Consider the following 25,438-nt stretch of genomic DNA (forward strand, 5'->3'; position numbering starts at 1 on the left):
CCTAGGCTCAGAAATAAAGTCACCGACCCGACTGGACGTAGGGCACGTTGCCTGAACCAGTATAAATCCTGTGTCATTGAGTGCTAGGCCACCTCCGATCACAACGTACAGCAAAACTACAAATATTCACTAGTTGGTCACTTTATGTACCGACAAATAGAGTAAAAGCGGCGGTCAAAATATTCTGGTCTGATCCAGCTTCTGCTTTTTAGGTCCCGTTTGGCAGGGCTTCTCCACCGGCTTCAGGAGCCGTTTGGAGCCGTTTTCTACCAAACGGGATAAAGTAAAATAGCTTCACTTGTGAAGCCCCTAAAAACATGCTCTCACAGTGATTTGGGGTGGGATGGAGCCAAAAAAAGTGGCTTCTCCCGGCTCCTCCTCCAGGCCTCTAAAAACATGCTCTCACAGGGAAGCCATTTTGCCAAACGGTTTACCAAAACCGCTTCAGCTCCACCGGTGGAACTGTTCGTGGAGCTGAAGCAAAAAAAAAATAGCTTCACTAGTGAAATAAAGCTCTGTCAAACGGGGCCTTAGTAGAGCTGTGGGAATAAGTGTAGCCAGAATAAGCTGCTGAAAAGCGTAGCATTTAGCTGTTGATTTCAGCTTATTTTGACCATAAGCAGCTTATAAGCTGTATCAAACAGGCCCATGGTACTTTCTCCGTCCAAAAATTTCAAACTTTTTTAAGTTCGACCAAATTTAGAAAATTATATTAACATCTATATTTCTAAATAGGTTTATTATAAAAATATATTTCATAACTATAATTTAATAATGTTTATTTATAGTATCATAAATGTTAGTAATTTTTCATATATATTTGATTAAACATAAAAAATATTTTTTGGAAAGCGAGAATTGCATTATTTTCTCAAACGGAGAGAATATGTTTTATGAACTCCAGTATCGGAATTTGGTAGCGCCTGTAGGGACATGACCGCCCCCGATCCGTTTCCAGTGCTGGTTCTCTCATCCGCAGCAGGTGACCCACATGGTACCACGTAAGCCACGCGGGGCCCACCATATCGTTGTCCACAAAACCACCACCAAGCTTTTTCATGGTCGTCGCTTTCCGCTTTCGTCTGCTGCTGACCATATATCTACGGTGCCAAGGCAAGACAAGGACGCACGGTTGATCCATGGCGGCCTTCACGGTGCACACGAGCGCCGCCACCTCGCTCTACTCGCCTGCGGGCACGGCCATCCTTCTTCGAAGCCGGAGTCGAGCCTACCCAACCACTACCACCATCCGCGTGTCGTGCTCAAAGACGGTGGTGATCGGGGTGGCGGCGGACTCCGGGTGCGGGAAGAGCACGTTCATGCGGCGGCTGACGAGCGTGTTGGGCGGCGGCGCGGAGCCGCCGAGGGGCGGGAACCCGAACTCCAACACGCTGGTGAGCGACACCGCCAGGGTGATCTGCCTCGACGACTACCACTCGCTGGACCGGGCCGGGAGGAAGGCGAAGGGCGTCACGGCGCTGGACCCGAGGGCCCACGACTTCGACCTCATGTACGAGCAGGTGAGGGCCATCAAGGAGGGCCGCGCCGTCGAGAAGCCCGTCTACAACCACGTCACCGGCCGCCTCGACCCGCCCGAGCTCATCACCCCGCCCGAGATCCTCGTCATCAAGGGGCTGCACCCAATGTGAGACTACTTGAGCCCTTGTTTAGTTCCACCTCAACTTCTAAAAAGTTGCTACAGTACTTGTCACATCGAATGTTTGCGGCCTGTGCATGAAGCATTAAATGTAGACGAAAAGAAAAACTAATTGCACAGTTTGGTGGAAAATTGCGAGACGAACGTTTTGAGCCTAATTAGTCCATGTTTGAACACTATTTGCCAAATAAAAACGAACGTGCTACAGTAGCCCCAAAATCCAAATTCCTACGACTAAACAAGGGCTGACTACTGAGGCATCCCTTGCCTCATTTTGTTTCGTCATTTTTTTCATTAATGCGCTGCCAGCCTGCGATGCTCAATAATCTACTATCTGTTGTTGCCTGTGTCAGGTACGATGAGCGCGTGAGGGACCTGCTAGACTTGAGCATCTACCTGGACATCAGCAACGAAGTGAAGTTTGCATGGAAAGTTCAGGTCCGTCGTGTATCGATACTGCTCATCGTCAGGACGTTGTTGTCTGCCTGGATTTCACGACCATTTATTTTGAGCTTCCATTCTGCAGAGAGACATGGCAGAGCGTGGGCACAGCCTTGAGAGCATCAGGGCCAGCATCGAGGCAAGGAAGCCCGACTTCGATGCTTACATTGGTGAAGCCTGCCGGCAACCTTGCATTGCACGCGAAGAATGCACAAGTCACAGTGCAGAGTAATTCATATCCCTCCTCTTCTTCTTCCTGCTGCTGCTGCAGAGCCGCAGAAGCAGTACGCGGACGCCGTGATCGAGGTCCTGCCGACGCAGCTGATCCCGGGCCCGGGCGACGACGAGGGCAAGGTGCTGCGCGTGAAGCTGATCATGAAGGAAGGCGTGGAGCACTTCGCCCCGGTGTACCTCTTCGACGAAGGATCCACCGTCAACTGGATCCCCTGCGGCCGGAAGCTCTCCTGCTCCTACCCCGGCATCAGGTTCGCCTACGGCTTCGGCACCTACTTCGGGCACGAGGTGATGAACTGACGACAGTGACAATCACGCACTCATCACTGTCTCGATCTGCGTCACTAACAGCGTTTCATGCACTCTCGTGAACCTTTGGATGGTATTAATTCCTGTCTGAACTGAAGGTGTCGGTGGTGGAGATGGACGGGCAGTTCGACAAGCTGGACGAGCTCATCTACGTGGAGACCCACCTGAGCAACCTGTCAACCAAGTTCTACGGGGAGGTGGCGCAGCAGATGCTCAAGCACGCCGACTTCCCGGGCAGCAGCAACGGCACGGGGCTCTTCCAGACCATTGTCGGTCTCAAGATCAGGGATCTCTACGAGCAGATCGTCGCACGTCGCTGATCAGAGGGCCGCCATGACGGCCAACGCTATCAAGGTCTCGTGATGGTTGCCTTGTACTACTAGTACACAGTAGCTAGTTTTGTACTGCCACCCTGTTCGCTGATGCCGAAATTTGGCTTATGCTGATGTTTATGCTGAAATGTTGTGAGAGTAAAACATTGTTCTATGGCTGAAAAGTAGTTCTGAATAAGTGCTGCAGGGATAGTGTACTGAGCAGTGCTTTATCTGCATGTCCACACGAGATGGACTCTCACTCTCGCGTCTCTTGTTAACGTGTTTAGAAAGAATTCTTCATTTTAGTGTATATTATGCTCTGACTCTATTAAAATAGTTTGGTCATTCCCTTTGTAAATTAAAGTGTTAGCATCTCCTATATTATCTGCAAAACTAGCTACTGTATATCAATGACTCGCGCACTTGGACTACTTCGGGAGAAATACCTATGCTGATTTCATTTTCTGGACTCACCGAATATTTATGGAAAAGGTTCATTTTAGCATTTATCTATTCTAGCTGCATTTCTTTTACATGACAGTTGAAACTGTTGTCTGTACTTTTCCTTTCTTTTAGTATTGGTGAGAAGATGGGAACAACACATTTTATTGTCTTAAGTTCCATTTGTCTCCACCCTCCATGTGGTCAGCTTTGTGTGCCATTTGCACACCAATTTGTTGGCTTTTGTGAGTATAGATCAGAAACATAGTATAACAATATAAAATATTATTACCTTTTGCTTATTTTTAAATACAGTAATATGGTAGAACCTTTTTTGAGTAAAACAGGAGGGGCGCACCCCTACTGCAAATTAAGTTAAACAAAATGATAAAAGTACAGATACAAGAGGTGCGGTTCTCTGCCTTCCGTAGTCCCACAAATGTGTTTCAGTAGCTCCACTTGATACTTTGGCAAACCAATACAGTGTCTTGTACTGAATACAAACTTTCGATCTTACTTGATCTGAAATTTTTATGGTCATATCCATGATATTGGATGTGAAGCCAATAAAGAGCAATTAAATGGATGTCAGGACAAATATTCCATTACTGAACTGAATGCTCTGCAAAATATACAACTGAATTTCAACCAGTTCGTCAGCCTGGTAATTCATCATGTGACCTTCAATCGGATTTTCAGGGCAGTTAAGGGCACAGTTTCTTGTTCTTTCACAGGTCAATAAAATATCCTCAACCAGCTAAAACTATACTGAAATATTCTATCTGAATTTTGTATATTGTAATTTTGGGATTCAATAGACAAGCACAATGAAGATACATTATGTTACTTATATAGTTACAGAAAAGAGCATTTTGGACTGATGCTGGAATGCAATTCGGGTTCATATGTGCTTAGGAAAATAACTATTCCTGATAAAGAAACATTTACATTTCTTGTACTGACTGTTTTTCAGATTTTATTTTAACAAGAAAACATCCCAGCGTGGCAAACTAGCAATGTCACATCATGCCCCTACCCTGGGTCCTGCTGACCTATGCACCACTACCTATTACAATGACACCCCCTATCTACTGGCAACTTCCAGAGCTTGAAAGTGCCGGGGTTGACTGAGGGCGCGTTTGGCAGGGCTCCTCTCGAGGTGTTCCGTTGCCGGAGTCGGAGCTCTCGGCCAAAGCCCCAGAAAAGCAGCTTCTCTTTTGTACCTACGAAATGGCTCCGGCTCCTCTTCGACACGTGCAAAAGCATTTCTCCTCTCCTGGCCATTTGGTGCGGTTCCTCAGGCTCTGCTGCCGTAGCGGCCAACGGAGCTGGAGTCGCAGCAGCATACAAACAGCTATACCTTAAATCATAAAGGAGCTTATCCTCCTTCAACAATAGCTCTGAAACAGTCTCTGGAATGTGTTTTAGCAATGGAAACAAACCACTTCGCGAATCAAGCAGTGCACTAACCTTCAAGAAAAATGCATATCCATCTTCGACAGGGGTCTCGTGGGCTATTGCGTCAACCAATGTCCCTCTCAGCCCCACAATCAGACCGTCTTGCCTTGCGCATATGTCCATCACCTCTGCACAAACAGAGTCTTTTACTTTTGAGAGTAACATCAGTGCTGACGCGTTCACATCTAGAATGCTACCCAAAATAGTTACGGCAAGTACCGGATCAACAGGCACAAGCACAAGAGATTGATGGCGAGAAATATCATCAGGTGCCTTCCTCTTGTTTGATGCCGATGCAGACTGAGATGCTGCCTTTTTCTTCTTTGATGAGTTCTTCAAGTAGACATCTGCAATCACCTTTATGTCAAGCTCTTGACCCCCCTCAATGTATGCAAGACGTTTTAGCATCTGCTCTGTGACTCTCGGACAACGTCCACATGAAGCAGAAGAATGCTTGGTGTGATCGGATATACCTGGAGCGACCCGGCCAACTGACAGAACCCATCCACAAGCTAAGCAGCTATATCGCCTCACCTTCCCAACCATGGAAGACTTTAGAAAACATTTCGCAGTTATGCTTGTGTCCAGATCTTTTTTCACCTAAGGATTCAGCAAAGTAAAGCTGGAGATAGTCGAGAACAGCCACTCTGACATTTTCTTTGACAAAATCAGGAGGTAAACTGTTATTGTTCACCATGTCCTTAAGCTTATCAACACGGAGCTCAAGGTCGGTTGGTCTGTACAGAGAATCCTCATCGCAAGACAGGGGCTCAACCTTGTCTCTGAAAATTTGTCTTGCTTGCTCAAATTCACCTTTCCCAATTAATCCTCGGCCCAGGATGGGAGTGCTTTCTGTCACCCTCAACATCGGTCAGGAACCTGAATAAATACTCTTCAAGCTCGTCCCACTTCTTGTTCAGTACAAGGCCTTCAGCCAATTTGACCTCAAACTTCAATCGTGCCGGGGCAACGAGCAGATGCGACGAATCGGCGGTGGACTCCCGGTCTGCTGATGCACCCAGCTGACAGGGGATGAGCCGGTCGACAGTCGACAGGTGAGGAAGCGTCGGACGGATCTGCGCCGACGGCGATACTCCTCCGCTTTTTCTTCCGCATCTGCTCTGCATCGCGCATTCGCGCTCCACCTCTTTCCTTCTCCCTTGGCGGCGGTGGAGACACGAGACACGCGACACAAGATTAAATAAGGTCGGTCGGCCCAAGGCCCATGTAAGAACCGCCAACAAGTTGGCCCACGCAGCCGAAGAAGTCCCTTGGCCTCCCGTTTCCTTCGCTTCTCCCCTTCTTCTCCCATACCGCACCGAGCCGCGGCCGCGCCTGATCGACTTGCCCCAACCGGCCGTTCCCCGACACGATCCTCAACCTCCTCGCGACTCCAGTCCAGAGAAGCGAGCTCCGGAGAGCGGCGAGAGAGTTCAAGCCTAAGCCCCCGATCACATCTAGCCGGCGTCGAGGTACACCGGCTCTCTCCCCGTCTCAACCAATGGTTTTCTGGCATTTTCCGCTGCGCTTTTGGGTCTGGGGCTGCTGCGCTTCCGCTTCCGCTTCAGTTATGAGGGTGCCCCAATCTGTCTGTTCTCACATTCGTGGGCGCGCGCGGTTGTCAGTTGCAGTCGACTCCGGAACCTCAGTGATTGTACGCGGCAGTAGCGGGCTGGGCGGGTGGTACTGGTACAGTCCGGGGAGGCAGCGACGCCGTTCGATGCGAAAGCAGCATTAGGGTTTAGGGACTTGGGGAGAGGAGGGAGTGGGTGTAGTGCAGCAGCTGTAGATACGGCTGCAGAGAGGACTGAATTTTTGTGGGTGCGAAGTAAGTAGATTAGATACGCGGTGAGTTATCATCTGTCTCTCGTTCTCTGGAATCTCTATAGCTTGCTCTGTTTGATGTGCTGTAATTTGTGAGTAGAATTGTGTATTTTCTGGAGACAGAGACATGAACTTGATGATGTACTTCTCAGTTTGTTTGGGGAAAGAAAATCTTGCCAACTATTAGCATGAAATATTTGCTAGATTGTGGGTGAGCTGAGAGAGGTTATATTAGGCAATTGAGTTAGCTACTTGCTTTGGCATCAGATTGCTAGGCTTTTTCAAACTGTGAATTTCAATTGCATCTATTAAGTATGGATGTGCGGCTGGGTTAGGGATGACAATTGGTTGGAGCCGAAGCTTATGTTAGTCTTACCGAGTATGTCATTAGGAACCCCTCTGTTCTGGTGCCGCATTTGGTACTGCATATGCCACTGGCAACTGGCTATTTTGTTGTGGATGGGATTATAGGAATCCTTATTGAGTTGAGCCATTCCTGATTTTGACTTTACTAGCCATGTGCATGGATCACAGTGCTTTCCTTGTTGGAATCTCCTTATGCCAGGAAAATGCCTCGCAAGGTTGTATCTGGACCCGACTACGATGATGACTACGATGACTATGATGAGTATGATGATGATGACTATGATGAGTATGATGAAACCGAATACGGCAACAACCATCCTGTTAACATGGGGAAAGGTATACTTCTGAATCTTCTGGCTTTATCCATATCAATATATCATCTCTAAAGAGGTGGCAATGGTTACTAGAGCTGCTTTATAGTCTGATTGAGACAATCGGAAATGTGCCTATTTTTTCACAACAGCTGTTCTATTGCTCAAATCAATGGCTGCCCAGCTGATTAGTGTTTATTTCGTTGTCTTGCATTAATTTCTACTGCCTATTTTGGTCACCAACTGCTGATAGGCTCAACTGCTTGATGTGGGTTGCATGTAATTGTGCCCAGTTTTATTGTAGATGTAGCATTCTGTATGTGAAATTGAAACAGTGATTTACTACATGCAAAATTTGCATCCTCTTATGCTGTGCTATGGAGATGTTGTGTTGCATATTCGTTGCCTGAAGGCATCATGCATATTTGCATTCTGAGGTCAATTTTCACACATCGAGTCAGCAGTCAAAATTTAAACAAAAACCTTGTGCAGTATGAAAATGTATGGGGCTTAGCAGGTTACCACTCTTCTAGCAGGTATCGCTGCTGATTGTTTGCCGGATTGTGGGCATGTGGTGAACATGCATAGTATTGTTTTTAACATCCTGAGCTATGGAAATGATTTTTTGGTCATCCAGCTAATTGATTTGATTGGTATCCTTTGGATCTTCAAACGTCTATGCTTTACATGTGTTGCACTTTATGTCCTTATTGCATGGTTTAGTTTTGAGGAGTTTCTCTGCTAGTACAACCCAATGGACTGTAATATGAGTATATGGCTCATTGATCTCTAATATTTGTTGCCAATATCTTTCATAGAATCATTGAAGAAGTCCTCAAGTACAGTGCCGGTTCATTGGACATGTTCCATGTGCACGTTCAGTAATCATGAAAGCATGATGTACTGTGAGATGTGTGGGGTTTTCCGTGAGACCTTTGTCAAATCTGCGAAGGATGGTCTGTTAAAAGGTATCAGAGTCACACATGCTTCAACAATTCTGATTCTGTTTATAAGTATACAAGGAATCGTAATGTTTCCTTACATGTTATCATTGTTCTGTCAGATGCAGCCGTTGCAGTGTCAAGTGAGCCAAGGACATCTGCTGCGTCAAAAACCAATTCTGCCAGGACGCCAGTGAAGATTCGTTCTCTGGATTCTGATGGTGATTCTGCGAGAAAGCATGCTAGTATGTCTTATGATAAATGTATTATTGATACAAATTTGCATCATTTGTATAGATTATTAGATTGTTCATATGTCTAACTAAGAACTCAGTTGGCATGTACTATTGAGTTGGTTGCTTCTTCCTAATCATCCAAATAAATAGGAAAAATGGAAGGGAAAAATAATGACTAGCAGTATAACCATGCACATTTGCTTCTCGTATGTGCCGAAAAGGATCTTGGTTTTCTTTTTTCCCACTACGGACCGACGTTTGATGTTCCCATGGCTTTGTGGACTTTTTTTTTCTGTCAATCCCAGTCTAGTTGAAGACCTTTGTTGCTATTGCAGTCCATAGCATTGGGCTATCCATAAGTATTTTTGGATGCTAATTGCTAAACATTGTCTATATACACTAAAGAAATGGTTTGCTTGTTCAATGGCTTTGCAGTCAATATCTTGCTTGGCACGCTTTCTGAATTGAGGTGTTCTTGTATTAAGATTGATTGATGTGCCAAACTAAAGTTGATATGCTGCATATTCTATTAACAGGTAGTTATCTTTTTTCCTGTTTCCTCAATTCTAATTGTTTTGTGCATCTCAACAGCCAATTCCATGCAGTTAACATCTGCTGGAAGCTCACTAGGTGCTGAAAAAAAGAAGAAAACACCTGTACTTTCTGAAGTACCTGTGGAAAGGATAGCTCTGTTGGCTTCCGATGGTTTTCAGCCGAAGGGTAACCAGAGTGGCGGGGCTAGCAGTTCTTCACAGAATGACAATGTGATCCAGAAACTCTCTTCTGACCTAGGCCAGCTAAATGTAGACAACAACAATGTGAATGTTACAAAACCTTGTTTGTCTGAAGAGTATAAGCCTGAGAAGTGGATGTTAGCTGATCCGGAGTCAGGGGTGCTGAGCCAACTAAACCTTGCAATAGTAGGTCATCACCCAACTTCTGTTGTAAATACAGTATCTATTATTTGGACATTGTTGTTCTTCTACATGTACGATGTCTGAAGGGAAGTGACTTTGAACAATGTGGGCAGGTTGGTCATGTTGATTCTGGGAAGTCGACACTATCTGGGAGATTACTGCATCTCTTAGGAAGGATATCAAAAAAAGTTATGCACAAGAATGAAAAGGAGTCGAAAGAGAAAGTATGTTGGTCCCCTCTTTCATATAAGCCACTCTATTTCTTAATGTGTGTAATAACTGTCTGTTTTATATTGCATTTTTTTAGGGGAAGGGGTCATTTGCTTTTGCATGGGCCATGGATGAGAGCAGTGAAGAAAGGGAACGGGGTGTGACAATGACTGTGGCTGTGGCTTATTTGGAGACTAAGAAATTCCGTGTAGTTTTACTTGACTCACCTGGCCACAAAGATTTTGTGCCAAATATGATATCTGGTGCAACACAAGCTGATGCAGCTATTCTTGTCGTCGATGCTTCCACTGGTTCTTTTGAAGCTGGCATGGACGGTGAAGGAGGAAAAGGTGTTGGCCAGACTAAAGAGCATGCTCAGCTTGTTAGAAGCTTTGGTGTCGAACAGCTTGTTGTCGCAGTCAACAAGATGGATGCTGTTGTGTATGCAAAAGAAAGGTTTGATTTCATCAAACTACAACTTGGTAGTTTCCTGCGGTCATGCAACTTCAAGGACTCAGCTATTACCTGGATTCCTCTTAGTGTTGTAGAAAACCAAAATTTGATCAATGCTCCTTCAGATGCTCGTTTAACCTTGTGGTAAGTTCGATATCAGGTGAACTTTTGTTCCATGTCGGATAATTACATTACAATGATGAGGTTGTCTAGCTTATGACCTCCTACGAGTAGTCTGAAATTTATGACTTATCGTTCCTTTCTGTTTAGAAGGCGCTTCAAAGTTCAAACCTATTGTTGCAAATGGATCTTAAATCTATATCATCTCATGGATTGAATAGTGTTGTAAAAATTGCTTCAGCGTATACATGTTTTGTGGTGCTCATATCTCTAATACTACCACAGTCCAAAATAGACATCGTCTGGACTGTATAGCAATGTATAATAGTTCCTCTTGCTGCCTTGCATGAAACTATCTTAGGCGATTATCACTAACAGTAGTTATACTCGCTTCGGTCAATGTCGTTTTGAGCATCAATACAATCTCTAAAGTGTGAACTGTGATGCTGAATTCCATTGTAATATATTGGTTATAAATGTAAATATGTAATATTGTCATTTGTTTTTCAAGACATATCTACATGTCACTTTCATCATTTTGATCTAAGTAATTAAATTTAAGAAGTTGAACTACATATATCAAATGACGACTGATGTTGTCTGGAGAGAATTGAACGCTGTATATATATTTTTTCTACATGTAATCAGGAAAAAGGTGGAAGTGTTTGGAGATTGTCCATCTCTTTAACTACAAGTAAAAGAGACTGTAGTTTAGCTGGCAATTTGCTTATCCATATTTGGAGCAAATGGTTGTGAACAGCTATGCTGCTATGGATTTTCATGTTAATGTTGTTTGGTTAATTTCATACTAAAACCTGTCAATGTTTTGGAGAACAGCTTCTCACTACTCTTAAATGAACTATGCCTGCAGTTAAATGTTCAATGTTGTTTTTTAATAAAAAAATTGGTTTCTACTACTCAGTAGCCTTTTTCAATCATCACATGTATATTTTCACAGCGCCTATTTGGTCAAATTTGAGAGTGTGGACCTTGAACATGTATGGGAAGAATGTTATATTTTTTTTTTGTTGGCCACGAAGGGTTTCTATGTGATTAGGAGTATGCTGTTTCTTTTGTGTATCTAAAATGGAGATATCCTGTTAGGTATCAAGGGTTTTGCCTCTTGGATGCTATAGATTCCCTGCAGCTTCCTTCTCGGGATGTTTTGAATGCCCTTGATTCTTCCAATCTGTGATGTTATAAAGTCTCAGTCAACAGGACAATGGGCAGCTTATGGAAAATTGGAAACTGGAGCCATTCAAAATGGTTCTAAGGTATGTTCCTATGGAGCTTCTCTTCCCTGCAGACGCGTTAAATGATTAAATGATCCACTATTGCATTGAGAATTTGATATGAAGTGGATAAGGTTCCAGTATATTTATTAAAAGTTTAAAACCATGATCTTGGCCATGTGATGCTAATCCTTGACCTTTCAGTATCAAGATACGGGAATTTATCTGCATCTAAGTTGTTTAATAATGTCCTGGGGAAATTTTTTCCTTTCCCATTCTTTCTTTACTGTTCAGTTGAATGGTCGTGAATTATATGGTGATGCTTATATTTTTCTGTGACATCCTTTATTTCCTGTTGCAGGTGTTAGTTCTACCTTCTGGGCAAGAGGCGACTGTGAAAACCATTGAGCGGGACTCCAATTCATGCACCATAGCAAGAGCTGGTGATAATGTGGCGATTTGTTTACAGGGTATTGATGGAAGTCAACTAATACCTGGCGGGGTTCTTTGCCACCCTGGTTTCCCTGTGGCTGTAGCTAACCACTTGGAGCTGAAGGTTCTAGTCCTGGACATCACTACTCCTATTCTTGTTGGCTCTCAGGTAAAATTATGACAAATTCTGCTTGATTAGCTTTTACCAGCATATCATAACAATGTTCTGGATGACTGGACCTAGGTGGAATTTCACATACATCATGTGAAGGAGGCCGCAAGAGTAACAAAAATCATTGCATTACTTGACAAGACTGGCAAACCAAGTAAATCGGCACCTCGATTTCTTAAATCCAAGCAGAATGCTCTTATACAGGTAATAAATGAAATGGATCACTGTGAATGGCTTTCTTTTAGACTACCCAACGATCATACATTTCACATACCAGTGTACTGTTTTTCTTGCAATTTTTCAGGTCACACTAGATGGAGCTGTCTGTGTTCAGGAATTCTCTAAGAGCCGTGCTCTTGGGAGGGCATACTTGAGGTCATCTGGGCGCACGATTGCTGTTGGCGTGGTTAATCAGATAATTGTCCAAGATCAGAACTAGAAGGCCCACACTCTTCTCAAATCTGAACCAAATCCTTGTTCTTACAGTTATACTCTATGTACTAGGCCCCGGCAACATGGTGCTGGCAAATTTTGTTTAGCAGTTGCTTATCGCCATTCCATTGTATTGAGATATAGGTGTAGGATAGTAGTCACAGCTGAGTTGTGTTCTAACCCCCGTCTTTTGCAAAAATGCTATGGATTCCTTGAAAATGCTGGAAGTCATATATGCTGACTAGTGTGATTTGTGACCACTGATTCGTTATGGTTCATATGGATATATATAGTAGTGGACACTAGCAACACGATGTTGGCAAATTTTGTTTAGCATTTGGATATCGCCATTCTCATTGTATTGAGATGTATGTAAGATGGTTACAGTTTAAGTTTTGATTTCTAATCCTTGGCTTTTGGAGAAGTGCTATGGAATTCCCTCGAAATCTTAAGTCATTTATGCTGATTCCTTGTGATTTGAGACCACTTAATCGTCGAGCGTAGACGTAGGTGAATGGCTGAATGCTTGTTTCGGTTCGGTGTCTTATTGTTAAAAAAAAAAAAGATCGCACCTTAAGCTAAGAGTCAGCTGAAGCATTCTGCGAAGCAACGGTTCCATAAGAATGTACACTGTAAAACTGAAGCAACGAGGTTACACTGTTACAGCAATCGTTACAGGGGGACAACCCGATAAATATCTAATGACTTCGTTCACATCAGATTATATCACAGTGATCCTTCGAGAGGAGTAGAACATCACGAAGATACCAAATCTGGTGTCTCAGCTTCAACAGAAAGCAAGGTCGTATTGACCTTCCCAATCCATGTATCCAAGCGGTCACGCAAGGATTTCACTTGGTCTATGCCCAACACCCTTGGTTGAACCCATGAAACATGGACAACTCCATCGACCTGATCAATTATGGCTTCTATAAGACGAGCCTGAAGAAAAAAAACATAGTAATGTCAAAAGACCATGATGATACTGCCACAAGAACAAAAAGGGCCAAGCACGGTTTTTGGAGGGTAGGTCTTACAGAGAGGCACTTCATTAGTAGATACTCCACATCTTCAACAGAGAGCTTGGTCTGTTCTGCTATATCCCGCATTGGGATCGTGCGGTTTTCAGATGATCGACTGCAAGTAGACAAAGCTGTTACTGAACTAAGCTTCGCTCATGATAGCACCAGATGACCACGAGAATTACCTGAAAATGATTTCCATCAAGCAAAGAATGTTGATCTTTTCAATAAGATTCATCTCGTTTTGCACCAATGCAAGCTGTGCACTCAAAGCGGTGTTATGAGCTTTGCAGATTTCTTGGTACAAGGCTAGATTCCCAGAGTTGAAAGCTTGCAACATATGAAATATCCACTCAGCCTGAGTTCCCAAAAGGCTATGGATCTACATGATGTCAACAATGGAAATCAGTTCGAATTCTCAAAGCAATTGCACTATAGTGAAGATAAATTTGACTATGCAAGCTGTTAGGTATGGCCACGAGTTTGGTTCATGAATACAGCAAAGTTTATTTATCAGGCTGTATTTTCATGTCAAGTGAAGTCAATGATTCATATGCCATATATAAGAAAAACACATTGATCCAGCTTAGCAAATTTGCATTTGATTATAGCAATGGCATTCTAAAATCTTCCGTATGGACAAAATTAAAGTCCTAGACAAGACAATTCAAAATCAAGGACTCAGTTCTAAAGAAGACATCACGAACAATCGAGTGCAAAACTTGTACTTACGATCGGATGGGCAAGTAGCTCCCCGAAGTTGTAAATGTTTTCACCCAATAAAGCAGCAAGTGAGAGGTCAAATGCCAGGTTCTGAAACTCATATATAAACCCTATCAGAAACTGTAAGAATAAGCCCAATCTATTGGTATCAAAATATAAGCAGGGAGTAATATGTAAAACCTGTTTGAATGGTTCTGAAAGTGACTCGACTGTTGTATATGCAAGATAAAGAAGAGCACTTTTGTAGAATTCTGAGTAGTCTTGACGGGACTTATGATACTGAGAACACACCCAGTAATAGGTACCATGCACAGAAGGATCAACATCAACCATGCTGTCCAAAGTGGTTTTGCCCTCTTCTAGCAGCTTCTTACAATCCTTTTGATTCCCTTTCTCAAGAAGAAATGCTGCTATCTGCATCTTTACATACAGAATGGGCTCTTCAATCCGCGATTCCGGGGTATCACGCAGTTTTGAAATTACGCCTTCAAGATAGTTTATACCTGCATCCTTGTCCAAATACTGGCGTGAAACTACGACTGTGAAGTGAGCAAATTTAAGAAGATTGATCTTTGTCTCAAAATCAGAGATGAAATGATTATAAAGCTGAATCAGAGCATCACCCGCCTGAATGAAAAACACACACACACACACACACAAAGCGATCAGCGCAGTGGTAAAGACAGTAAAAGGGCAATCAAACTGTTGATAAAAAGGCCTCGAAGTATCTGTGGAAGTATGAATCTACATGTGAATGTGATAAGAGTACTTTATAATTTCACAACATAGATGTGAATTGCAATGTGATAACTGAAAATTTATTCATCCATTGCTTTCAGGAAGAAAACTACCTATTTGCACAATGTTAACTAATAATACTATATGTAATTGGTGCTTGAAGGGAAGTCATTCCATATTGCATAATATATATTATATATTAATAACAATTAAGTCCAATGAACTATGATTCTGTACCGACACAAGTGAGCTAGTTTACATAAGAAACAATTTCCAAAGGGTCACAATTTCCACAGATTAATAGAGTTAGCAACCAAAATTCTGAGCACAAGCAACCAGTATGTATTCACAATGGGTAATTATTTCTTAAGCCCAAGAGATAAATTAAAGATACATCACATTACAACAGCTGTGACATGTTTACACCTTAGGATAGGAAATGTAATAGGTGTGTAGACAATCAAAACCATAGCAAGTTAAGCAAGAGTATCTGTTAAGTAGGAGTAGTAAACTAAAAGCAACAAAAACTCAAGCATTTAACTCTAGGAGTGTAGTAGAAACATATTACACATAATCCAAACTTAGGTATGCACGCTCCTATGATCGAACTCGAACCTATACTGATAGACAGTATTGCATGATGGTGTTCTCTTAACATAATTAACCCACACAAACACCTCACCCATGTGAGATTACCATCTACTCCGCGCGCTGCAGCGCACAGCATTGAACTTAAAAGCTAACGGCCACAAGTAAAAATGCGCCCCCTTTAAAGTTTAACCCTAAAAGATCAAGCCGCACGCTGCACGCCAGAAGACAACCGACTAGGGTAGGTAAACAAAACGAGACATCATTAATGATGAAATCATGCGGACCTGGACGACGGCGACCGCGAGGAACTGATCCAGCTTGAGGGTGAGCTGGTGCCATAGCTTTCGCTGGTACAGGTCGGCGAGCGCCGCGTACCACTCCGCGAGCTCCGGCCGGGTCGCGCCCTGCGCCTCCAGGAACTCCATCGCCGCCGCCATCGCCAGCCAAAGCCCCTTTTCTTTCTTCCCGGCCAAGAAGACGAGCACTGCACGAGCTGGAAGAACCGAAGAACGATGGATCGATCTGCTCGGTCGCGGTCGGGCTCGCAGCTCGTTACCGAGCCTGTGTACACTTGTATACTTGTATGTGAGGAGGCCCAACACGGCCCATAAGGCCCACAAGAGGCTGTAGCGAAGTTGGAATGGATTACTAGTAGCACCAGAAAGAGAGAAACAGCCAAGTCGTCTTTCCCGACGCGTCCGCCTTCTCCGCTCGCTCGCTGCCGTCCTAGGTTTGGAGCCAGGTCACCGGTGCTAGGAGGGCGTGAAATCGAGTCGACGGCCGGCCCTCACCCGTTCTCCACCGACTGCTGGCGCTCCTGGGAGGCGACGCCAGGACGGCGACCCCGCACGCGCACGGGCCGGCCAGACCTTCGCCGGTGTGACTCCTCCATCCAAGGCTTAAGCTCCAGGCCGAGCCGCCCCGCCAATCGCCATCCGCCGAACCGCCTAGGTGAGCCGTGACCGTGAGTGTCCTCTCTGTCTTCTGTCTCCTGTCTCCTGTCTAGCTGTAGGAACAGATGGCTAGTTGATGTACAATTCTCCAGAGTAGAAACAGCTACAGATTCCCCTTCAATTTTTCTCCCAAATCGTGGCGTGAGCGCTGGGCCGAACTAGGTGTATTGCTGTATTATATTAGGTCAGCCCAATTTAACTTGACTTGGCTGATGGCAATGGCCAAACTGCGAATAGCCCAAGCTGGAGAGAGATCGGTTCTCTTCAGCCCTTTCGGTTTGTGTCATCCAGTGTGAGCACCTCCCACCGATCACTTCTTAACGTTCAAGTGCCACCACAGCGATTGGTGAACACGAATTCTGGCCTCCCGCTTCAGCTATTTTGAGTGGGAAAGGGAAAGCATAGAGGGAGCTGCCGAGCTGGCTCATTGAGGGCATGCACCAGGCGTGGTCTGCGTGGGCGTACTGGAGCCGGGCACGAGCATGGCCTAGGAGGTGAGGACCGAGAGGTGCCAGCATCAGCGACAGCGAGCGCTGGCGCAACAGCACATATGGCTATCTCATCCTTTACAAAGAAACAGTATAGAAAACACGTCTGATCCCTACATTCCGTAGTTGCTACTTGCTAGTTGGAACTTTTATTTGTTGAATACTCAAATTATGTTGGGTTCTTGGAAAAGGTGGGTACAAAATTAGGTTGCTCATCAGCCAATTGCATAATTTTATAGATTTAAAGAGCATCTTTAGTACCAATTCATAGAGTTGCTTGGACCCAAGTACCTTATTTTTTTTCGCGGATACGCAGGAGAACTGTGTATCATTGTATTAATAGTAGAGAAAGGAGTCATACAGAGACCCAAACACACACACAAACACACACACCCACTTACTGACTGAGTGCCGATGCTGTTGTTTATGAGGGAGAAGTGGAAGGGGAATCTGCTCTAGTAAGCCCCATGTTCAAATATTTTTTGTTACATATTCACTTAGGTCCTATTTGGTAAGGTTTTTTTGTATCCAGACTCGTCAAGAAGCCACGCTTATGTGGCTTCATCCTTGTAAGACAAAAAACGGCTTCTCCCTTCTGGAGTTCCTCTAGTGAAACTGTTTCTTAAGTCAGTGTTTGAAGAACTTAATCCAAGAAGTCATAGAAACCACACTTGAAGCCCCTCAAGAAATCCTGCCAAACAGGGCCCTAATTATCTACTTGAGGAATAAAATATTCATGAAATGAACACCTTCAAACGAACATTTATTTCTCAAATTAATAAATATAGGTTGTCTATCTTCTGGTGTTTTGATCATTCGATGTAAGGTGAGTTATATGGTTGATGGAACAAAATTCCTGTGTTCTTTTCATGTGAGAGAACACTTGAATCTTTGTCTATACCATCCATTTACTGTTTAGACTATAATAGTTATATGATACCCATATATATATGGTATTGGCTGAACCCAAATGTTGGTTAGCTTTGACATATGTGCCTTGTTCGCCCTACCTATATTTTCTGGCTAGGTCTGCAACTGGAAACAAGTATGAGTACCTTCTAGCATCTTCTGAATTTTCTTGGAGTAGCATGTCATGAATTGAGATTTTCTTGATGTACAGAGCAGAAATAATAGCTTCTATCTCAGCTGGGCCCTTTTGCCTGGCTTCACAAGTTTGAGGGAAGGTTCTTTGGTTGCTCTTCTAACTGCAATTTCGTTGGGTGACACCACTGTCCACTTAGGGTACTTTGTCTCGGGAATTGGCATTTATTGAGTTGTTTGAATGAGGATAATCAGAAGTGGATGGGGTGAAGCAAAGCTACTGTGGAATATCGTGAGTGTTTCCAAGCCCCTTGTTCCATTTGCGGATGTTGGGTGGTGTTTTGCCAAGTTATTGACTTGCGCGCCTGGTGGTGTTGGGATTCAACTGAAATTTAGGATGAATTCTGTTGTTGTTTTTTTTTAGTCTTTTTTATGTTTGGTCGACTCAACATGATTTTTTTTTTCAATAAGCAAGGGGACATTTGATTGTAAACAACCTCAAAGGACCTAGTTTGCACTCCAGCGTCTTAGCAAGCAAGCGGTTGTTTTGCATAGCTGCCACAAATGGTTGAGTTCATAGTGCAGCCCGCAAAATAAATATTCTTTGATAAATATTTTATGGTATAATTTAGTTGTGCAATTTGAACAAAATATTGTTGCCAACACATTTTCATTTGTTTCGACTTTCAGGAATTTTGTCTTCCTCATCTAAAGTTACTGCATTGCATTTCATAGAAATGGCTATGGGGTTGATTAATGCTAATCCTATAATCCATGAGAAAAAAGAAAGGCGCATTCGACCGGCACCAGAGACCACAGATGAAAATGCGGCAGAGCCCATAGACCAGCTGGAAATATTTGATATCCTTCTTAATGATTTCCCTTATATAAATGCAGTGAAGCTTGTTTTTTCTATTTATCTGTGAGCTCTCTATCCTAGCTATTTGGTTGTGGTCCTTAATGTTCTTACATCACATTAGAGATATAAAGGATCCAGAGCACCCATACTCACTGGAACAGCTGAATGTGGTAACTGAAGACTCAATTGAACTCAATGATGAAAGTAATCATGTCAGGTAAGTTCTCATATATCTATGCTCCTTGGTTTGGATGTACAATTCAGGATTGTTACTGAAGCTCACTCTTGAGATTCATATTTGCTTTGCATCAGGGTTACTTTCACCCCAACAGTGGAGCACTGCAGTATGGCAACTATTATTGGCCTTTGCATACGTGTGAAACTTGTACGGAGTCTCCCTCCTCGTTACAAGGTTTGTTGTCATTGTAGAGCTTGAGACAAAGTACTTATGTTACGATTTACACTATCAATATTATTTTGCCAGAGCAATCAGGGTTTGATATCTGTGATAGGCATGGCATTTATGTTAGGATACTGCTATCATAAGGGATAGTTTTGTTGCTAATTACTTTTTCAGAGGTGGTACATGGGCCTGAAATGTCTGTCTTTCAGATTGAATTATAAAATGATTATACCATTGTTGCACATAAAACTTGGGCACTAAAATGGTTACAAAATTGGTGGCTCATGTACATAATATGCTATACATTTCATAAGAAAATATTTGATTTTTTAGGTGGAAATGCAATCTAATAAGAAAGATCTGGAAGTTTTTTTAATCATTAACAAATTAGGGAAAATTGTTTCTTTGTCTATTGTGTGTGCGCACGCTCTCTCTCTCTCTATCGTTTGTTATCTCGTTAGAAAATTTGGACAACCATCTGAATCTTAACTGTTATAGGTGGACATAAGGGTTGCCCCTGGATCGCACGCAACTGAAGCTGCTGGTATATGTTCTACAGCTTCTGCAATAGTTACCACATCAATCGCTTGGCTGAATATCTCATCATATAAATTATTTCTTTGTTGCAGTGAATAAGCAACTGAACGACAAAGAACGTGTTGCGGCTGCATTGGAAAACCCAAATCTACTGGACATGGTCGAAGAGTGCTTATCACCAACATTTGATTGAGGCCTCAGGCCTGAATATTATATCATGTTCAGAAGCCACGCTAGCTTATTGCCAATGGAGTCCACTCCTGTCATTCGAGTACCGAAATGCGTTGGCTGTTAAAGGACGTGTGCTTGATTTTTTTCCCCTCTGTCCCTTTGATGAGTTATTATAATTGTTACCTTTTTGGACGTTTTTGGTGCTTGTGACCTCCCTGCTGTGCCTGAGCAAAGGGAGATGTAATCTTGTGCTGTAGCTTTCAGAGCGTTGTCAGTGTCACACCATTTTGTGGCTGTGTACCCTACACAGTCAACTGAACTTGGTAGGAGAGTCCTAGAATCCTCAAAGCATTACTCATTTCTGTTTCCTACTTGGAAATGTCTAGTTTCCGAGTTTCTAGCATGTTTTTTTTTAATTGTAGAGCATGCCCTTAGACCTTAGTTTGCATAAGAAAATCGCGATTTCCCTTCAAGTTTGGTTTCTTGGCTCAACTGATCATGCCAATTCTGTGGCTTAATTGCAGTGGACTGTGATTCTATCATTCTGTGAACTTCTGTTTGGCTGATACATAAGTCACCTGATAAGCCGGCTGAAGCTGTTTTATTGTGAGAGAAAAATACTATAGATTCTAACTAATAAGAAGTTCAAGCGAACAGGGCCGACGAAAGACAATACGCTTGCAGGTTGCAGCAGCGCCCACCGAATGAGCATGACATGCTTGCAGTAGCAGGCCAACGGAAAGACGGAACCATGTGCATCCCTGGCTACAGCATACAGGCACACATTGCACCAGCCCAACCTCGTGTCGTCGTGGCAAACTTCTCTGCAGTGCGCCACTGCCCCGTACGCTTACGGCAAAACGGCTGGCTCTGGCTGCCTCACAAGTATCGCATCGGCATCGCAGTCGCATGGCGTGCCCGCAGGTCGCGGCCGTGGCGTGCCGTGCGCACCCGACTGAGCCTGGACCTGGACGGCGCACACCAGCAGCAGCAGGCACCAGGCAGGCTGTGTCGTGTATACAGCGCAGCAGGCGCGGAGGAGAAAATCTCAGGAACCCAAACAGCCGACGGAATCTCACCTGCTCCCCAGCCCAGGCCTTCGCTCTCGGCTCTCGCTGCCCTGAACCCTCCGCGTCCCCCGCCCGCGCCGCCCCGGATGCCGGCGTGGGCCGAAGCGGCGCTCGTGCTCGCCTCGCCATCCCCCGCCTCCTCGGCCACTTCGTCATGTGGCGTCAGGCCGCGCGCCGCCGTGGAGTCCGGCAGGCTCTTCTGCAAGGTGGCTCCTCCCTTTCCCCTGCCTCCGGCCATTTCTTATTCTATACGACGTGCTACTAGTGAGGCGGGCGGGCGTACTGGTGCTCTCTAGCAGCGATTGCGAGCGTGTATGGCTCCCGCCGGTATTGGTACCGCTCCTCGATCGGCAGGTGTGCTGCTGCTGACTTGTTGAGTGATGCGTTTAGACTAGTAGTGGCATCTAGCTGAGTTAACCAGCTGGCTGTTTCATGTATGCGTGATATTCCTTGCGACAGCATATTATCCTCTTTGTGCTGAAGTTTTGGTGGGGGCGTGTGGTTCCTCGAATTGGACGTTGTATAGATCGGATTGCAGAATAAGGCTTGATGCGTAATTTGTGGAAACTAGTTTGTTATACTCAAATTGAGCAGTGAGCGCCCTCTGAGTGCTCTTAGTGCTAATCTGGTCTGTGTTGCATGAGGTTTTGTGTGCTGTTGCTCTGCCTTGCGATGCATCCACTGTTGCAACAAAAACTATCATTCTTTTCCAAAGCTCTGGAGCTACATGCTACAGTGTTTAGGGCGCTGGCCTACTGGGTGTGCTTTGTCCATTCAGTGAAAAGATACCTGCACCGCACTTTATTCAAAACTGATATGCAAAACTATCTAACCTACTCAAATGGTAGTGTCTTTGAAAATTGAATATAGAACTTGTCACTGAAAGTAGCTCAAATCATAAAGATAGATACATTAAAAGGCCTGGGCTGCCTTAGCATTTGATATTTCTGTTGTGAGGATTTTGGCTGTTCATGATGATTGCCATATAGTGATATAGCATGCCAAACCTTGTATAGTTGTAAAAACATCTGTCTGGTACTTACAATATCAAATTTTTTTGGCTCACTTGTTCACTAAATTCTTATGTGTTCGTCACTGACGTTTGTGTAGATCGGGTTGTGAGGATTTTGGCTGTTGATGATGATTGCCATGTAGTGATTTAGCACACCAGCCCTTCGTAGAGTTGTAAAAACATCTGTCTAGTACTTACAATATCAACTTTTTTTTGGCTCACTTGTTCACAGTTCACTAAATTCTTATGTGTTTGCCATAGACGTTTGTGTAGATCGGGTTGCTGAATAAGGCTTGAATTTGTGGGAACATGGTTGGCTATACTTAAATTGAGTAAACTTTGAGTACCTGTTGTTAGTGCCAATCTGGGCAGTGTTGCGTGAGGTTTTGTTTGCTGTTCCTCTGCCATGTGATGCATCCACTATTGCAACAACTTCGCCAACATTGGAGTGCCGGGTGTGCTTTGTCCATTCATACAAAAGATATCTGCACTTTATTTAACACTGGTATACAGTTCGATTTAATCTACAAAAATAGCAGTGTCGTGCAATGCTAAAAATTGAATACAAACCTTCCCTGGAAGTTCCTCAGACCATAAAGATGGATAAAAAGGCCTGTGTTGTCTTAGCATTTGATATTTCTGTTTTGAGGATTTTCTGTTTATGATGCTTATCGTGTAGTGGTATAGCAAAAACATGTCTGGTACTTACACTATCAATGTTTCGGATCACTTGGTTTTACTAAATTTTGATGCATTTGTTGAAGTTGGTTGTGTTATGCCCATTGTGTAGTTGATTTTCTCAGTGCTGTGTGGCTCTTCCTTAACATCTGATGGTAATCATTGCGTTTTATTCTTTCTTATGCTTGAACTGTTCTGCTGAACCTAGATGTTCATTAAGGCCCTACTTATCTATGCAATTTTCTGTCTACATCATGATGCTGTATTATATATGAGCAACCTACATCTCACTTTTTTAAAAGTTATTCTGGGTCAAGTGATGATGGCTTGTTGTTCTGCAGGGGTTCCCTTGTACCATTCATTCCAAAGCTGGATTCCAGATTCATAATTACCATACAAGGACGTTCAAGATTAAAGCAAAAGCAGAATCTAGTGATGGCTACACACGGCTTGCTCCACTTAGATTTGAATCTCCAAGCGGTCAACTTCTGGTTCAAATACTACAATCACACCCTCACCTTATCCCTGCAACAGTTGATCAGCAACTTGAAAATCTTCAATCAGAGAAAGCTGCCCAAAGCGAAGAAGCCTCAAAAGTTCCCCAGGACCTCCTCTACAAGTAAGTTCCCTCAATTCCTTATAACTGTCTCCTTCAAATCAGCAGCAAGCACTCAATCATCATATCTGCTATTTTGTTCACCATGTTTTATATTAAGATGTAAACCTGCAAGGCAACTATCCATGAATAATGATACACATTTAGTCTCACAACATTGAAAAAAATGGTTTCTGTATGCAAAAGGCTACAGTTCAGACCGTATATATAATTTAAAAAGAACAGAAACAATTTCGGCAGTAGAGATAGAGGAAAACAAGGTGCAGCTAAGTAGATTCTGGATTGACTGATTCAGATGATAGCTTGCCATTACTTGCTTGGGACTAGAAGGCTTTGATGTTATTGTTCTACCCTCCATTGAATCATGTAAATATAGTCATAGTCACATCAATATTACACTTAACAATGAACTAATTGGTGATAAGCTAATTGAACTACAGGAGAATTACAGAAGTCAAAGAGAAGGAAAGGCAGAATGCCTTAGAAGAGATTATCTACTGTTGGATTATATATAGGTTCATGGATAATGACATATCTATGACATCTGCATTATCACCAGGGGGTGGCCCTGTACGTGACATATCTGCGTTGCCTAATCAAGAGGATAAATTGCAAAGCATACACTCCACAGATGCTTTTGAGATGATACAAAACCATCTCAGTCTTATCATGGGAGAAAAGATAGCAGCACCACCGGATACTGTTGTTGAAATCAGCAACTTTAATCTTGGAAAGCTGTATGCAGCATCCATCATGTATGGTTACTTCCTGAAGAGGGTGGATGAGCGATTCCAACTTGAGAAAACTATGAAGACTCTCCCACCAAACCCCAAGCAGCAGATAGTATTTGAAAACCTACAACCTAATCCATTCTGGGATATGGAGTCCTTAGTAAAGATTACACCTGATGGGGAGGAGATAAGTTTGGATGACGAAGAATCAAATCCAAACAAGTTGAAGTCTTATGTCTTGCAACTGGATGCTGATACATTGCAAAGATTTGCTACTATCAGATCGAAGGAAGCCGTCTCACTGATTGAGAAGCAAACTCAGGCATTGTTTGGACGGCCAGACATCAAGGTATTGGATGATGGTTCAGTCAATGCAAAGGATGGTAGAATGATAACGATCACATTTACAGAGCTGAATCATCTGGTCTTGGAGGCAGTTGCTTTCGGTTCCTTCCTGTGGGAAGCTGAGAGTTATGTAGAATCGAAATACCATTTTGTCAACAGTTGAATGTGCCTTTCTTATTTGAATTTTGGAAATGGTTTGTGTACATGAGATAGGGTAGGATCCATCTCTGATCTGTTTCTCAGTGTAGTCATGGTTCTTGCTCGCTATCAGTAACAGCCAAAGCACCACCGTCCATGAACCATGCCTCTAACAGGTTTGTGATTTTCATCAAAGGAAGTGGACCTGATCCATAGTGTAATCTAACAGGCAAGTGAAAATTAACAAATGGTTGATGTTTTCCAAAATCACTGGACCGTGTTCTAAATCTTCCCCATCAACTAGTTCACTGTAACAGTAACACTATCTCCCGGTTCTTCAGTTGTGTTTGCCGTCATGTTCACAACTGCTCGCAGTGTGCTCTTTGAGTTCTCGCCGTCACGCTATGGGCTATGGCTACTCGGTACTATTGTTCGTCTTCATTTTTCAGTTGTGGACCATGTTCTTAATTTGCAGCTGCATAGACTTGAAGATACATATCTGGCGTCATTACTTGCTTCAATTGCAGAAGCAGGAAGTACACGTGCACATCTGAACTGGGAGCCTTGAGCCTGGCGGGCGATCATTTGCCCGGGAATTCTCGGAAGTCAGAACATGCAGGATCTGCCACAGCCACACCAACTATGCGGCGCAGGCGCAGCGCACTGGCTAGACCGCAGAGTTCCCTTCCCACGTTGTGAAGTCCAGCCATGTCTGTGGCCGGGCATCGGTGGGTGCTGCGCGTGGGCGAAGGTGTTGAGTGTTGACGACGGTAGGCAGCTGGCTGCAGACCACCGTGTTACTTGTGCATTTGGCATGCAGTT

At 43.7% G+C, this 25,438-nt stretch overlaps 3 protein-coding genes and 2 pseudogenes across 5 annotated transcripts; 4 read left to right on the forward strand and 1 right to left on the reverse strand.

Moving 5' to 3' along the window:
- The first annotated feature begins 1,080 nt into the window (after nucleotides 1-1,080).
- LOC136531463 (phosphoribulokinase, chloroplastic-like) lies at nucleotides 1,081-3,117 on the forward strand. Of its 2 annotated transcripts, none has more exons than XM_066524123.1 (5): nucleotides 1,081-1,645; nucleotides 2,011-2,095; nucleotides 2,184-2,268; nucleotides 2,370-2,583; nucleotides 2,740-2,941. In XM_066524123.1, exons 1-5 carry the CDS (start codon nucleotides 1,140-1,142, stop codon nucleotides 2,807-2,809), a joined length of 960 nt encoding a protein of 319 aa, XP_066380220.1. In that variant the 5' UTR covers nucleotides 1,081-1,139; the 3' UTR covers nucleotides 2,810-2,941. The 2 variants fall into 2 exon arrangements, with proteins under 2 accessions (XP_066380220.1, XP_066380219.1); XM_066524122.1 differs by having other exon boundaries at nucleotides 1,082-1,645; nucleotides 2,370-2,620; nucleotides 2,740-3,117.
- A 3,051-nt stretch (nucleotides 3,118-6,168) lies between these two features.
- LOC136531462 (uncharacterized) lies at nucleotides 6,169-12,760 on the forward strand (annotated as a pseudogene).
- Nucleotides 12,761-12,898: 138 nt separating this feature from the next.
- On the reverse strand, nucleotides 12,899-16,063 carry LOC136531464 (26S proteasome non-ATPase regulatory subunit 13 homolog B-like). Of its 2 annotated transcripts, none has more exons than XM_066524125.1 (6): nucleotides 15,859-16,063; nucleotides 14,426-14,748; nucleotides 14,255-14,335; nucleotides 13,708-13,904; nucleotides 13,538-13,637; nucleotides 12,899-13,442 (listed from the first exon to the last, which is right to left on the reverse strand). In XM_066524125.1, exons 1-6 carry the CDS (start codon nucleotides 15,911-15,913, stop codon nucleotides 13,257-13,259), a joined length of 942 nt encoding a protein of 313 aa, XP_066380222.1. In that variant the 5' UTR covers nucleotides 15,914-16,063; the 3' UTR covers nucleotides 12,899-13,256. The 2 variants fall into 2 exon arrangements, with proteins under 2 accessions (XP_066380222.1, XP_066380223.1); XM_066524126.1 differs by having other exon boundaries at nucleotides 14,426-14,872; nucleotides 15,859-16,046.
- Nucleotides 16,064-16,269: 206 nt separating this feature from the next.
- LOC136531468 (protein AE7-like) lies at nucleotides 16,270-20,397 on the forward strand (annotated as a pseudogene).
- Nucleotides 20,398-20,683: 286 nt separating this feature from the next.
- LOC136531466 (UV-B-induced protein At3g17800, chloroplastic-like) lies at nucleotides 20,684-24,681 on the forward strand. Its single transcript, XM_066524128.1, has 3 exons — nucleotides 20,684-21,302; nucleotides 23,128-23,405; nucleotides 23,843-24,681. The coding sequence occupies exons 1-3, from the start codon at nucleotides 20,742-20,744 to the stop codon at nucleotides 24,639-24,641; spliced, it is 1,638 nt and encodes a 545-aa protein (XP_066380225.1). The 5' UTR covers nucleotides 20,684-20,741; the 3' UTR covers nucleotides 24,642-24,681.
- The last annotated feature ends 757 nt before the right edge of the window (nucleotides 24,682-25,438 follow it).

The sequence above is a fragment of the Miscanthus floridulus genome, unplaced genomic scaffold, assembly GCF_019320115.1.
Source record: "Miscanthus floridulus cultivar M001 unplaced genomic scaffold, ASM1932011v1 fs_356_3_4, whole genome shotgun sequence".
Taxonomy (NCBI): domain Eukaryota; kingdom Viridiplantae; phylum Streptophyta; class Magnoliopsida; order Poales; family Poaceae; genus Miscanthus; species Miscanthus floridulus.